The 15,188-nt window shown below is 42.3% G+C and overlaps 1 protein-coding gene across 1 annotated transcript in view; it reads left to right on the top strand.

The window, feature by feature from the left end:
- Nucleotides 1-15,188, top strand: part of LOC111954555 (otoferlin) — a 137,002-nt gene that overhangs the window by 37,454 nt on the left and 84,360 nt on the right. The window contains exon 3 of the mRNA XM_023974372.3: nt 10,656-10,744. Coding sequence (XP_023830140.2) covers nt 10,656-10,744 — 89 coding nt within the window. The remainder of the gene's footprint in view (nt 1-10,655; nt 10,745-15,188) is intronic.

Genomic DNA, 15,188 nt, shown 5'->3' with positions numbered 1-15,188 from the left:
GTTCATAGATGATAAATATAAAATGATGTGCCAATTGGTACAGTGGGTCGGGAGAAGATGGCGTTTAAAGTAGTCAACATCATTGAAAATTGTCAAAAATACCTAATCGATCTGTTCTGTGTTGAGTTCTGATATTAGGCAAGTGTGGTAAGGATAACAGAAGTAGCTCATCCTAAGGCAATGTGTCCAATACGTCCTGATGGTAGCTCAATGGGGCCAAAACTTGAACCCTGTCATTACTGCTCGCAGCTATATTGTTTGATCCCATTTCCGACTCTTCACAGGCTAGGGATAGTATAGTGAAGTACCAGCAGATAATTCTGACTTGTTACATTGGACAGCAGAAGTTAAGCCAAGGTTTTTTAGCGTGAAGATAAGAAACGTTTGCAGTTTGATTGCATAGTTCTATCTGTTTAATAGACCATGTACGATTCTGTGAAAGCTGCTTCGACATATGTTCCCTCTCTGCAGTTAACTCCACACCAGATGGCCTCAGTGCCCCACACAGCAAGAAAGCAAACACTAATTGGAGTTTAATCAAGACTGCAGTCCAGTCTAATTCAGTTCACAATCAAATCACTTTAGATTAGCTCTAAAGAGTGCAGCAGTCAGAGAAAAGCTGACTCAATGCGGTAAGTATATTGCACTTATTTCTTACTATAATTACCTTATTTGTTGGTGGATGTTCTTGATTGTACTTGTGTGGGAAGAATAGTTTAATTATGTGCATCATTAATCAGATAAAAATGTGTTCATGGAAGTGTCATTAACTGATGGCACTTTGCCTTAATGACCATAATGATCACCATTGATCATTTGCTGGGTAAATCTAATTCATACTGAAGAGTTTTAATGTCAACAAGTGTTTTTTATTTTTATTGTCATGTTATTTGCATCAGGTTTCATTTGGCACATAAAGAATAATTACTCTCTATGAGTGGCTGTATGGCACTCAACATGAATCATTGCATGTGTTGCTGAAGGTGTAGAGAAAGATGCAGAGATACAAAGGAATAGGGAAAGATATAGCAAGACTAAGAACGTGTGAGAGAGATGCTTGAGTGATTGGGAGACAGAGGCTAGGGAGAAAAAGAGAAATGGACTGTCCAATTTACAAAAAGAGATGGAGAGAAAGCGAGAGAGAAAGTGTAGGAGCAAAATGGGGAGAGTTGCACAAGATGGAATTTCTCAGCCAGCGGACCAAGCTTGAACTCTTAGAAAAATAGGTGCCATCTAGAACTTAAAAGGGTTCTTCAACTGTCCCCCATGTGGGAACCCTTTGAATAACCCTTTTTGGTTCCAAGTAGAARCCTTTTTTATTCCAGGTAGAACCCTATTGGGTTTTATGCAGAACCCTTTCCCCAGAGGGTTCTACATGGAACCCAAAAGATTTCTACCTGGAATCAAAAAGGATTCTACTTGGAACCAAAAATAGTTKTCCTATGGGGACAGCCGAAGAACTCTTTTGGAACCCTTTTTTCTAAGAGTGTATAAGAGATGCTGTTTCATCTTAGGAGAAACACACACTCACGCAAACAAACACATAAAGGCTTTGAAAATCTGTTCACCATTAGTGAGCATACAGTAGCATTATCTGCAGTCTCTGTACAGCACCTTCTCCTGTAGTGCGAAACCTGATCTCTCAAGTCATAGATAAAACAAATTATTGAAGAAACACTAGTGAATTATGTAAGATGTCATCATCTCTGAAAGTGAGGGTGTGTGTGTTGATGTGATGTGAGGTGAGGTCGCAACGATCCTCTGCTCTTCAATAATGCAACTCTCAGAGTTGAGCTTGGGCTTTGCTTAGTGGAGTGCTGAATACAGGATGGGAAACCCTGAGTAGACTACCTCCCCTTTGCCCCTCCCCTGTCCAGGAAATACCGTACTTAGTGCTGAGCGATTAGTGCTTTTTGAGGTCGATTCAGTTTGGGTTCGATTATTWAAAAAATAATAACGGTTTTCGATTTCGGTTTTCGATAAGTTTTTTAAAACTTTAAATACACTATGCATTATGTGGGWTGAATGTCCCACAGAATAAAACAATTAATAAGCCCCATGATGGTAGTGACTGCCCATTACAGATGATCACTTATTAACCTCATTTATTCACATTACTATATTTTAATAAAATATTTCAGTTATTGTGTATAGTACATTTGTTTTATTTGATGACTTTATTATTTAATTCCTAGTCACCATCTCATCTCTGTCGAGCTGCTGCCTCTGRTGTCTGACAAAATCACTATTGTGTAGTTCTTCAAAGTAAATAAGGCATACTTTTATGACTGGTTAATACCAACTATCAATCACTTAAATCATGTATTTTCAGGTAGAGATACCTCGCGAAGCAAAAGCTGCCCGTGCATTCTTCTCTCTTACATAGCAGTCGTAAAAGTAAGATGCGCAATGAATTCTGGTCATTGTAGTTCATTAATACCTACTACATCACACAGGTCAGGCTGGATCTGATTTATCTCTAGAGAAACTGTGCGATTTGCACATTGAGTTCACAGAAAAAAAACTGAACAAAATGAAATTCAAATAATTGAACCAAATTTGGTCAATTAGTTGTTTAAAAATATGAAAAATACAGGGAATTTCAGTTAACCACTCAGCACTAACAGCACTAAATATTACATAATTTCCCCTGAAAATGACCTATAGCTGTTCCTCCAACTGGAGTGTGATGTTATCAAAGGGATGAAGCATAGGCCATGATCAGGCTGATCCAACTGTTTTTATTCAACACATTACATAAGCATATGATAATTTATTTTACATGGCTTTTGTTGAGTTTGAAACTTGAAAAGGACATCAAATGCTGAAGTGGGTGTTACGTTTGAAAGGATCTTCCTAGCTGATGTTAAGTATAAACTCTCAGAGCGAATACTATAAGGAGCTCTTAATTATAGATACTTTATACCTCAAAGCTGCTCTCTGTGATTGAGACAGAGAGTGCTGTAGCTACATAATTTATCTCAGCCTAGATTTTTTCATCATCTGTGTATATGGCAACAGTTAGGAGGAATCATGTGGTATGGCTAGGAGGACCGCAGTATGCCGCTCACCCTTCTAGTCGCCCTGGTTTTACAGCGGATCATGGGATTAACATCTCGTCTTTAAGTGAGCTCTTAGCCCCTCTTCAATTTTTTTAATGTATTGGTAACACTGGGGCTCCCAACTTGAAAAAGTGCGGATCACAACATACAATTCAGGAGCACCAGAAGATAGATTTGTTTAATTGACTGAGATATAGCATATTGGACCTATATGAATTCTAGCTACTTTTGAAGCACATGCTAGGTTACTACATTGTGTAAAATTACTACCTATTGAGAYGCATTACATTGAATATTCTACACTGCCTCTTTAAGAGCGTCAAGTTAGGGTGTGGGGTGGGGTGGGGGGGGATTTTCACTTTAGAAATGACACATATTTGTTTTTGAGAAAAACAACTAAGTTGGATATTAAGATTAAGATCACTTTACTGATCAACTGCACACAAGGTCCAACTGAAATTTGACTTTTAAAACGCACACACCAGTAGTAATCCACTTTTTCGAGCTGAAAGACGATAGCCAGAGCTTACTGATGATGTTGCACAACGATTTAAGTCATCCTTTTAGTCAAATCTTTGCCAATGTGCCAATCTTTCCTATGATATGATATACAAATTGTTTTCAGCCTACGTTTCATTTCAGGGCTTTATTTGAATGTTACTACCAACCAGCATGACATTGTTTATTAATCAGGAACAGTTGCAGAGTTGTTCTTCTTTGCGACTGAGATGAGCCAACAGGCTTGTGTCCACTTGAGCCACGGAGCAAATAAAAATAGAAGATGCAAAACACCTACCCTTTTTTTTACCAGAAAATTATCATAATCCATTGGATTTGTAATTTTTTTATTTTTAGCTAGTCTGTATAAAAAATAGTGTATATTGCGTTATTATTTAATTTTTTGGGGCTGGTTATGAGACCTACATAAGCGTGTAAAAACCCACAAAACCTACCACACAAGGCAAAACATTCCATTACACCATAGCCTACTTGTCAACAGTATGTTTATGTTAAATACTGTAACATTTTCTGAAATGGACCATATTCAATCATCATTGCAATTGCTTACATATTGATGTCAGACATGCCCCTGCCCCAATGCTTTGTTGCTGATGACCAGGATGAATGCACGAGCAGATTTCAGGAGCAGGACAAGGCACCCTCTTTTTGACTGATGACTGACATAAGGGCATGTACGTGATAGGTCTATCTGGCTTATATGACTCTGGTGGTCATAATTCTTCTTGACAACAACAAAGGATTTAAGAAACACACTTTCAAARGAAAGGAAACTTCTTGGCAGGGAAAAAACACATTTGACTACTGTAAATGTGGGTTTTGACACTATTATGTAGGTGTCATAACCAGCCATAAAATCACGTAATATATGTCTCAACAAGTGTAAATATATGCGTCATGACAGTGTTATTGCATGTTATGACAGCTGTTATGATATATTATGACATGGTTATGACCATGTCATAAAGTGTTAGGACGCTAGCTGTCAAGTAAAGTGTTACCACAAAGTCATTGTAGCCATTTCACTTCCCCTGTGAGATGAGCAGGGGCTGGGGCTGATTTGGCTTCGCTGTACCGCAGCCAAAGCCTGCCAGCAGCCTACCTACCAAAGGTTGCACTGTGTCCATTACAATGTTCAAAAAAACACATCACCTATCTTTCAACAGTTATCCATATTACCGGAGCTTCATCTTATTCTTTCTAACTCTTTCTATGGTGGAATCGCAAGTTCAATTTATGGAAGATGCCAACACTTTGGGTCCTTTAACCCAACCCCTCCGACAGACACACATACAAACAGTATACATATACAGCCACACTGGGTGCCAGGGGATGTTCTAAGTRCACAACAATACTTAACCCTTGTGTTGTCTTAAGGGTCAAAAATGACCCGCCACGATGTTTAACAGCAGAGAAAACCCCCTAAATTATATTTTTTCAACTTGAAATTTGATTACTTTTCCAAGAGTGACCCCAACATTAGAAAAAGTGAAACATCGCCTTTGTTTCATATTTCCTTTGGCAAATCAGATCATGACTCCATGTTGCTCCTCCCTTCCTATAGGCAGAAACTCAAACAGGAAGTGCACGTGCTAAGGTCTATTCGACGCTGTTCTGAAGAACTGGAATCCATGCTTCAAGATTGTTTTGATCACGCGGACTGGGATGTGTTCCGGGTAGCCTCTGAGAATAACATTGACGTTTACATGGACACAGTGACTGAGTTTATCAGGAAGTGTATAGGGATGTTGTTCCCACGGTGACTATTAAAACCTACCCAAACCAGAAACCATGGCAACATTCACGCAAAAATGAAAGCGGGAACCACTGCATTTAACCATGGTAAGGTGACTGAGAATATGGTTGAATACAAACAGTATAGTTATTCCCTCCATAAGGCAATCAAACAGGCAAAACGTCAGTACAGAGACAAAGTGGTCGCAATTCAACGGCTCAGACACGAGGCGTATTGTATGTGGCAAGGTATACAGACAATCACAGATTACAAAGGGAAAACCAACATCTTGCTCCCAGACAACCTAAACACCTTCTTCGTCCGCTTTGAGGATAACACAGTGCCACCGATGTGGCCCGCTCCCAAGTACTGTGGGCTCTCGTTCTCCGTGGCTGATGTGAGTAAGACGTTTAAGCATGTTAACCCTTACAAGGCTGCCGGCCCAGACGGCATCCATTGCCACGTCCTCAGAGAATGCGCAGACAAGATGGCTGGAGTGTTTACAGACATATTCAATCTCTCCCTATCCCAGTGTGCTGTCCCCACGTTTCAAGATGTCCACCATTGTTCCTGTACCCAAGAAAGCAAAGGTAACTGAACTAAATGACTATCGCCCCGTATCACTCATTTTTATCATCATGAAGTGATTTGAGAGGCTAGTTAAGGATCACATCACCTCTACCTTACCTGACACCCTAGAACCACTTCAATTTGCTTACTTCCCCAATAGATCCACAGACGATGCAATCGCCATCGCACTGCACACTGTCCTATCACATACGGACAAGAGGAATATCTACCTCAGAATGCTGTTCATTGACAATAGCTCAGCCTTCAACACCATAGTACCCTCCAAGCTCATCATTAAGCTTGGGTCCCTGGGTCTGAACTGGGTCCTTGACTTCCCGACAGGCCGCCCCCAGGTAGTGAAGGTAGAGACAACACTTCCACTTCGCTGATCATCAACAGAGGGGCCCCACAAGGGTGCATGCTCAGCCCCCTCCTGTACTCCCTGTTCACCCATGACTGCGTGGCCACGCACACCTCCAACTCAATCATCAAGTTTGCAGACGACACAACAGTAGTAGGCCGGATTACCAACAATGACGAGATAGCCTACAGGGAAGAGTGGTGCCATGAAAATAACCTCTCCCTCAACGTCAACAAAATGAAGGAGATGATCGTGGACAGCAAACAGCGGAGGGAGCACGCCCCTATGCACATCGATGGTACCGCAGTCGAGAAGGTGGAAAGCTTCAAGTTCCTAGGCGTACACATCATTGACAATCTGACAGTGTGGTGAAGAAGGCGCAACAGAGCCTCTTCAACCTCAGGATTCTGAAGAAATCCGGCTTGGCCCCTAAGACCCTCACAAACTTTTACAGATGCACAATTGAGAGCATCCTGTTAGGCTGTATCACCGCCTGGTAGGGCAACTGCACCTCCCGCAACCTCAGGGCTCTCCAGAGGGTGGTACGCATCACCGGGGGCACACTGCCTGCCCTCCAGSACACCTACAGGAAGGCCAAAAAGATCATCAAGGAAATCAACCACCCAAGACAGTGCCTGTTAACCTRGTTATCATCCAGAAGGTGAGGTCAGTACAGGTGCATCAAAGCTGGGACCGAGACTGAAAAACAGCTTCCTCAAGGCCATCAGACTGTTAAATAGGCATCAATCGCCGGCTACCACCTGGCTACTCAACCCTGCAAATTAGAGGCTGCTGCTCTATATACATGGAATCACTAGCCACTTTAATAATGGAACAATAGTCACTTTAATAATGTTTACATACTGCTTTACTCATCTCAAATGTATATACTATATTCTATTCTACTGTATTTTAGTCAATGCCACTACGACATTACTCGTCCTAATATTTATATATTTTTTAATTCCATTATTTTACTTTAAAATGTGTGTAATGTTAGATACTACTGCACTGTTGGAGATAGGAAGACAAGCATTTCGCTACTCCCGCAATAAAATCTGCTAAATATGTGTTATGTGACCAATAAAATAAGCTAAGAATGAGTTTGTCCAAGCAAGGTTTAGAAGCACATCGATGTGCAATAATGTGATCGTGTGTGTGTATGTGATTGATTCTACATACACTAATGACATCAAATGAACAGGGCTACTCACAGTTCCTGGAGAGGAAACATTCGAAGCTCCTTGTAGTTGCCCTTGTTAGCGGAATGTTCCCTCTTATCATGCTCCCTAAAAGCCAACTGTTGCATGCCAAAAAATACAGTGGTGTCGATAAGCTGCTTGAGAACATCCCTGTTTCTTCTTACCTTCTCGTTGTGTTGCGCAGTTTGAATACACAGACTTCCACAACATCATTGATGCAGATTTTTCCCAGATGTTGAATCTGATGTGGGAAACGAAATGGGTTATTCAACAAAAAATTRCAACACTTTCTGGTGGAGAAAACTGCACTCTAATGGCTAGCTAGCGACTTGCTACTAAAGTTAGCAAGGCAAAAAATAAAATGTTTAAGTGACTAGCTTACTCATGTAACGATGTGCGCTGAGAATAGGGAAGCAAGTTCAGGGAGTGAGCGTTTTAATATATAAATGAAACATAATACAAAACAAGACACACGAACAACGCACAGACAGGAATCAGAAACAATGACGCCTGGGGAAGGAAGCAAAGGGAGTGACATGCAGGTGCTTGTCACTCCCTCAAGGAGGTGATGGTCCAGGTGAGTGATGACATGCAGGTGCTTGTGACATGTGTGCGCCATAACGAGCAGCCAGCCGCAGAACGCTGACCAAAATGACAAACCCGGGGATCAGGAGTGGACCTTATATAGACAGATGTGTGCCTTTCCAAATCATGTCCAATCAATTGACTTTACCACAGGTGGACTCCAATCAAGTTGTGGAAACATTTCAAAGATGATCAATGGAAACAGGATGCACCTAAGATCAATTTTGAGTCTCACTGCAAATGGTCTGAATACTTATGTACATAAGGTATTTCTGTTTTAATTTTTTTTATAAATTAGCAACAATTTCTAAAAACCTGTTTTCGCTTTACACCCCTCCAGCCGACGCTTGGTATTGCGCATGGTGATCTTAGGTTTATGTGCGGCTGCTCGGCCATGGAAACCCATTTCTTGAAATTCCTGACGAACAGTTCTTGCGCTGACGTTGCTTCCAGAGGCAGTTTGGAACTCGTCTGTGAGTATTGCAACCGAGGAAAGGCATTTTTCAGCACTCGGCAGTCCCGTTCTGTGAGCTCGTGTGGCCTACCACTTTGCGGCTGAGTCATTGTTGCTCCTAGACATTTCCCCTTAGCAGCACTTACAGTAGCAGCACTTACAGTTGACCGGGGCAGCTCTAGCAGAGCAGACATTTTATGAACTTACTTGTTGGAAAGGTCGTTATGACGGTGCCACTTTGAAAGTCACTGAGCTCGTCAGTACGGGGCCATTCTACCGCCTATGTTTCTATGGAGATTGCATGGCTGTGTGTCGATGTTATACACCTGTCAGCAACAGGTGTGGCTGAAATAACCAAATGCACTCACTTGAAGGGGTGTCCACATGTAGTGTATATTGTGTTCCCGACAGGTTGTAGAAAAGATCAGAAGCTCTGAACTATCTGTTCAGACCCGAGTCCTACCTACCAACCTACCTACCAACCTTTTTTGCTCTTTTAGTATTTCTCCAATAGGTTTCCTCAAGGTGAAGGCCTCCACTTCTACTGTATGTCAAAGATAATTGAACAAAAACACTATAGTAAATACTACAGTAGTGTCTGAAAAAACACTACGTTGATTACTATAGTATATTCTACAGTTTTCTTTAACTACAATATTTATTCTATAGTTAACTGGAAATACTACAGCATACTATAGTATACAGTATTCACTGTGGTGTTTTAGTCCAGTAAAGTCCACCAAAACACTACAGTTAATAGTATAACATTTAAGTATTTTATACTATAGTATTTTTTCATGTGGGTGCACACACACACACACCTAAGGGCTTGTCTCTTGTCTGTATGGATTACAGTGGCAGGCTTAACCTCAGGTTTAAGTAAAGGGGCAGGCCTGGTGGATCACTCACTCTAAGTAAAAAAAGCCCACTGTGCTGTCAGCAACCAGGAGCAGAATGGATCAGCAATGGCTGGATGAGCTTCAAACAGCATTTCCCATCACACATCCAGCACTGACATAGACTAATTTAGATCAACGTTACGACAGACAAGACTGACAGAGAACAATTGAATTCCCTCAGCTCTGTATTGCTGTTGTAGCCTAGTTAAATCCTGTCAAGGGTATCTCAAACTATATGGATCCTTATCCCATTCCAACCTCAAAAGTTTTTAAATAAAACCTACATAAGGTAGGGTGAAAGACTGCTGATTGGCTAATCAACTGAGGACAGTAATTTTAAGCAATAAGGCCCGCGGGGTTGTGGGATATGGCCAATGTACCCCGGCTAAGGGCTCTTCGTATGCAAGACGCAACGCAGAGTGCCTGGACACAGCCCTTAGCCAAGGTATATTGGCCATATATCCCAAGCCCCCGAGCGGCGCAGCGATCTAAGGCGCTGCATCTCAGTGCTAGAGGTATCACTACAGACCCTGGTTCGATCCCGGGCTGTATCACAACCTGCCGTGATCGGGAGTCCCATAGGGCAGCGCACAACTGGCCCAGCATTGTCCGGGTTAGAGGAGGTTTTGGCTGGGGGAAAATAAGAATTTGTTCTTAACTGGCTTGCCTAAAATGTAATAAATAAAAAAAAACTGAGGTGCCTCATTGCTATTATAAACTGCTTACCAACATAATTAGAGCAGTAAAAAAATAACGTTTTGTCATACCCGTGGTATACGGTCTGATGTACCACGGCTGTCAGCCAATCAGCTTTCGGGGCTCGAACCACCCAGTTAATAATAGAGATTAGATCACTGAGATGTATAGCGTTTGCATGCTGTGGTGCAACTTCTGTTGTGTTTATTAGAGATTACTCAGCAGCACAACTTGGGTTTATCTCGAAGGAATCCAATTAAGGTTTTCTGACAATTTCAGTTATTCATGTTGCTGGTGGTGTTGCTTTGGTGTTGGGTTGAAAGATTTTCTCTTACTTAGTAAAACAAGTAATTAGATATTCTATGGCCCAGTAAGAGAGGGGTGATGGGCTTTTTTGAATTGCCTGTTGTGGTTAATGATTGACATGAAATACTTTTAAACCAGTCTGTCAAATGATTTCCTTGTAAACTGTGGATGTCGTGGTTGAATCATTATAGCCTGTGGCTGTGCAGCCTGTCACACTGTCGCATAGTTTTTGGCTGAATCCTTAATTAGTCTTTCTCGCCCCTCAGACGTTCCGATGGCCGACTGCCAGTAGAGTGGATGAAAATGAGATGCTGGAAGTTCAAGTGTTCAACTACAGCAAAGTCTTCACCAACAGGTCAGTTACTTACAATACACTCAAACGCAATACTGTAACATAAGTACCTCCAKAATCTCTCGTGGAGAGACTGCATAAACATAAATAGCACCCTAGATCTGTCATGATACAATGGGATGCGTGAGAGAACGAGCAGCGTTAGTTTCGGTGCTTTGGACAAATCACGATTTCACAGGTATGAGCATCTTTCGAATTTCGGAAAGGGAGGGGACATTTGGCCATAACTTGCAAAGAGAGAGGGTGGAGGTCCGCTTCAGTTCTGATCCTCGTCCAATTTTGTCTCTAAACACATATGGACCCAGAACCGAGATRACTGCTACTACTGACAAAACTCAGACCAACAGATACCTACATCACAGCATGCTCAATACACACTCCAAACACAGGTCAGAGGAATAATAATACACACAACACTGCCACACACCACCACACTAACCAGGATCTAACTAAGAGTTGGAACATTGAGGGAAGGTCACCATAACCCTTCCATCACTTTTCTCCTGCCATCCTCAGACGGATATAATGCACACAATAATCTAGCTAAAGGTACTTCAGATAGGCAATCAGCTCCTWACGCTTCTTGACTATGAGGTGATAGATTGATTCAATTGTATGTGGGATAGGCTGCGGACCGCAGTGCAGCATCTGAAGGGGTTTCTAATAGAGTGGAGCGAGGCAGTAATGAAATTGTATTAGAGCCGTATGCTAATGGTTGCATCTGTCACACCTGAGCTCAACCACTCAGACGCTAAGGCAGAGACTTTAAGGATGAAGTASAAACACGGATACAGTATATACAGTAGATACTATATCTCTATCTATCTCTATGACTTGCAGATTATATTCCGCTCAAAGTTACCTCTGTATGCGTGTGCATGTGATAAATGAGATACACGAAGAAATAACAAAAATAAGCACGGACTCATTTAATTCCAATTATACAAATGAACCTACAGACCACATTTKTTTTAGGCACGGTTAACTGTTGACATTCTTATTACAGATACATCATCACTAACTTTGGAGGCTGTTTATTTATTATTATAAATAACAAAAATTATCCCCCTTTTTCTCCCCAATTTCGATCTTGTCTCATCGCTGCAACTATCCAACGGGCTCGGAAGAGGCAAGGTGGAGTCACGATTCCTCCAAAACATGACCCGCCTAACAGTGCTCCTTAACAKCCACCAGCTTAARCCGGAAGCCATCCGCACCAATGTGTCGGATTAAACACTGTCCAACCGACGTTCAGCCTTCAGGCACCCGGCCCGTCACAAGGAATCGCTATCAATCAAATTTCAATCAAATGTATTTTTAAGCCCTTCTTACATCAGCTGGTCACAATGTGCTGTACAGAAACCCAGCCTAAAACCCCAAACKGCAAGCAATGTAGGTATAGAAGCACGGTGGCTAGGAAAAACTCCCTAGAAAGGTCGGAACCTAGGAAGGAACCTAGAGAGGAACCAGGCTGTGAGGGGTGGCCAGTCCTCTTCTGGCTGTGCCGGGTGGAGGTGATAACAGAACATGGTCAAGATGTTCAAATGTCCATAGATGACCAGCAGGGTCAGATAATAATAATCACAGGTTAGCACCTCAGAAGTCAATGTCAGTTGCCTTTTCATAGCCGATCATTCAGCGTATCTCTACCGCACCTGCTGTCTCTAGAGAGTTGAAAACAGCAGATCTGGGACAAGGTAGCACGMCCGGTGAACAGGTCAGGGTTCCATAGCCGCAGGCAGAACAGTTGAAACTGGAGCAGCAGCACAACCAGGTGAACTGAAAAGTGCTTCAAAGCTGGGACCGAGAGACTGAAAAACAGCTTCTATCTCAAGGCAATCGGATTGTTAAACAGCCAACACTAACATTGAGTGGCTGCTGCCAACATACTGACTCAAATCACTAGCCACTTTAAACAATGCCACTTTATATAATGTTTACATACCCTACATTACTCATCTCATATGTATATAATGTACTCATCTACTACACCATCTACTGCATCTTGCCTATGCCYTTAGGCCATCGCTCATCCATATATTTTTATGTACATATTCTTATTCATTCCTTTACCCTTGTGTGTATAAGGTAGTTGTTGTGAAATTGTTAGATTACTTGTTAGATATTACCGCATGYTCGGAACTAGAAGCACTAGCATTTCGCTACACTCACATTAACATCTGCTAACCGTGTGTATGTGACAAATAAAATTTGATTTGATTTGACTGGGGACAGCAAGGAGTCATCAGGCCAGGTAGTCCTGAGGCATGGTCCAAGGGCTCAGGTCCTCTGAGAGAAAGAGAGAGAGAAAGAGAGAGAAAGAGAATTAGAGAGAGCATACTTAAATTCACACAGGACACCGGATAAGACAGGAGAAATACTCCAGATATAACAGACTGACCCCAGCCCCCGGACACATAAACTACTGCAGAATAAATATTGGAGGCTGAGACAGGAGGGGTCGGGAGACACTGTGGCCCCGTCTGACGATACCCCCGGACAGGGCCAAACTGGCAGGATATAACCCCACCCACTTTTCCAAAGCACAGCCCCCACACCACTAGAGGGATATCTTCAACCACCAACTTACCATCCTGAGACAAGGCCGAGTATTGCCCACAAAGATCTCCGCCACGGCACAACCCAAGGGGGGGCGCCAACCCGGACAGGAAGAACATGTCAGTGACTCAACCCACTCAAGTGACGCATCCCTCCTAGGAACGGKATGGAAGAGCACCAGTAAGCCAGGGATTCAACCGCCGTAGTAGATATTGATGCAGAGAATCCCAGTGGAGAGAGGGGAACCGGCCAGGCAGAGACAGCAAGGGCGCTTCGTTGCTCCAGTGCCTTTCCGTTCACCTTCACACTCCTGGGCCAGACTACACTCAATCATAGGACCTACTGAAGAGATGAGACTTCAATAAAGACTTAAAGGTCGAGAGTCTGCGTCACTCACATAGATAGGCAGACCATTCCATAAAAATGGAGCTCTATAAGAGAAAGCCCTGCCTCCAGCTGTTTGCTTAGAAATTCTAGGGACAGTAAGGAGGCCTGCGTCTTGTGACCATAGTGTACGTGTAGGTATGTACGGCAGGACCAAATCGGAAAGATAGATAAGAGCAAGCCCATGTAATGCTTTGTAGGTTAGCAGTAAAATCAAAAGCAGAACTAAGATCTAGGAGCACTAGGACAGATGCAGAGCCTCGGTCTGATGCCATTAAAAGGTCATTTACCACCTTCACAAGTGCGGTCTCAGTGCTATGATGGGGTCTAAAACCAGACTGAAGCGTTTTGTATACATTGTTTGTCTTCAGGAAGGCAGTGAGTTGCTGCGCAACATCTTTTTCAAAAAAAATTGAGAGGAATGGGAGATTCGATATAGGCCGATAGTTATTATATTTTCTGGGTCAAGGTTTTGCTTTTTCAAGAGAGGCTTTATTACTGCCACTTTTAGTGAGTTTGGTACACATCCGGTGGATTGGGAGACGTTTATTATGTTCAACATAGGAGGGTCAAGAACAGGAAGTAGCTTGAAGGTTTAGAGGCCATGACTATTTTCATCAATGTGTCGAGATATAGTATTAAAAAACTTGAGTGTCTCCCTTGATCCTAGGTCCTGGCAGTGTTGTGCAGACTCAGGACAACTGGGCTTTGGAGAAATAGGCAGATTTAAAGATGAGTCCGAAATTTTCTTTCTAATGATCATGATCTTTTTGTCAAAGAAATTCATGAATTTATCGCTGCTGAAGTGAAAGCCATCCTCTCTTGGGGAATGTTGCTTTTTAGTTAGCTTTCCGACAGTATCAAAAATAAATGTTTGATTGTTCTTATTTTCCTCAATTAAGTTGGAAAAATAGGATGATTGAGCAGCAGTGAGGGCTCTTCGATACTGCACGGTACTGTCTTTCCATGCTAGTCGGAAGACTTCCAGTTTGGTGTAGCGCCATTTCCGTTCCAATTTTCTGGAAGCTTTCTTCAGGGCTCAGGTATTTTCTGTATACCAGGGAGCTAGTTTCTTATGACAAATGTTTTTTTTGTTTTTAGGGGTGCGACAGCATCTAGGGTATTACGCAAGTTTAAATTGAGTTCCCAGCTTAAGCGTCGTTAACCGGATTTTGACACTATGACGTCTTGGGTTGTCCGATAATTTATAGCACGGCTTTTGATGATCCTTGGTTGGGGTCTGAGCAGATTATTTGTTGCGATTGCAAACGTAATAAAATGGTGGTCCGATAGTCCAGGATTATGAGGAAAAACATTAAGATCCACAACATTTATTCCACGGGACAAAACTAGGTCCAGAGTATGACTGTGGCAGTGAGTAGGTCCGGAGACATGTTGGACAAAACCCACTGAGTCGGTGATGACTCCGAAGCCTTTTGGAGTGGGTCTGTGGACTTTTCCATGTGAATATTAAAGTCACCAAAAATGTGAATATTATCTGCCA

This window comes from Salvelinus sp. IW2-2015, linkage group LG28 (genome assembly GCF_002910315.2).
Source record: "Salvelinus sp. IW2-2015 linkage group LG28, ASM291031v2, whole genome shotgun sequence".
Classification (NCBI taxonomy): Eukaryota; Metazoa; Chordata; class Actinopteri; order Salmoniformes; family Salmonidae; genus Salvelinus; species Salvelinus sp. IW2-2015.
The sequence above is the reverse complement of the archived record's forward strand: the minus strand, read 5'-3'. Positions and strand labels throughout refer to the sequence as shown.